Raw genomic sequence first — 417 nt, forward strand, 5'->3', positions numbered from 1 at the left:
CGCCCTCGTACTTCAGCCCGCTGGAGCGCTCGCTGACGCCGAAGCCGGCACGCTTGTCGTTCTTCCACTCGCCCATGTAGGTCTCCGTGGTGGTGGCGTCGATGTCAGACTCGAAGGGAGGGTACTCCTCGCCCTCGGCACCCTCGCCCAGGCTGACAGTGGAGGTGGCATCGCTGGCAGCTGAGCTGATCCCACTCTCGCTCTTGAGGAAGCTGACACGGCTCTTCTGGCTGGCCAGGGATGACTTGGACTCAGACTTATTCAGCTTCCCCAGCAAGGAGCCCCTGCGGAAGAGCCCTCCCTTCTTGGGCTTGCCGGCCTCTGCCTCTGCATAGAGGCTGAGGGCGAAGCCCCCGCGGGGGATGGTGGGCGGGAGGGGGAGGCTCTCGGGGTTGGTGGCCGGGGGGGCCTGCCGGG

General features: G+C 66.9%; 1 protein-coding gene across 1 annotated transcript in view; it reads right to left on the bottom strand.

Annotated features, from left to right (window-relative positions):
• The window catches only part of LOC104529737 (junctophilin-2), a gene marked incomplete at both ends in the record, with an annotated part of 28029 nt that overhangs the window by 19304 nt on the left and 8308 nt on the right, over positions 1-417 (bottom strand). Inside the window, one exon of the mRNA XM_029086535.1 lies at positions 3-417. This exon is cut by the window's right edge and continues 2 nt beyond it. Coding sequence (XP_028942368.1) covers positions 3-417 — 415 coding nt within the window. The remainder of the gene's footprint in view (positions 1-2) is intronic.

This window comes from Antrostomus carolinensis, unplaced genomic scaffold (assembly GCF_000700745.2).
Source record: "Antrostomus carolinensis isolate BGI_N321 unplaced genomic scaffold, ASM70074v2 scaffold30478, whole genome shotgun sequence".
Lineage (NCBI taxonomy): Eukaryota > Metazoa > Chordata > Aves > Caprimulgiformes > Caprimulgidae > Antrostomus > Antrostomus carolinensis.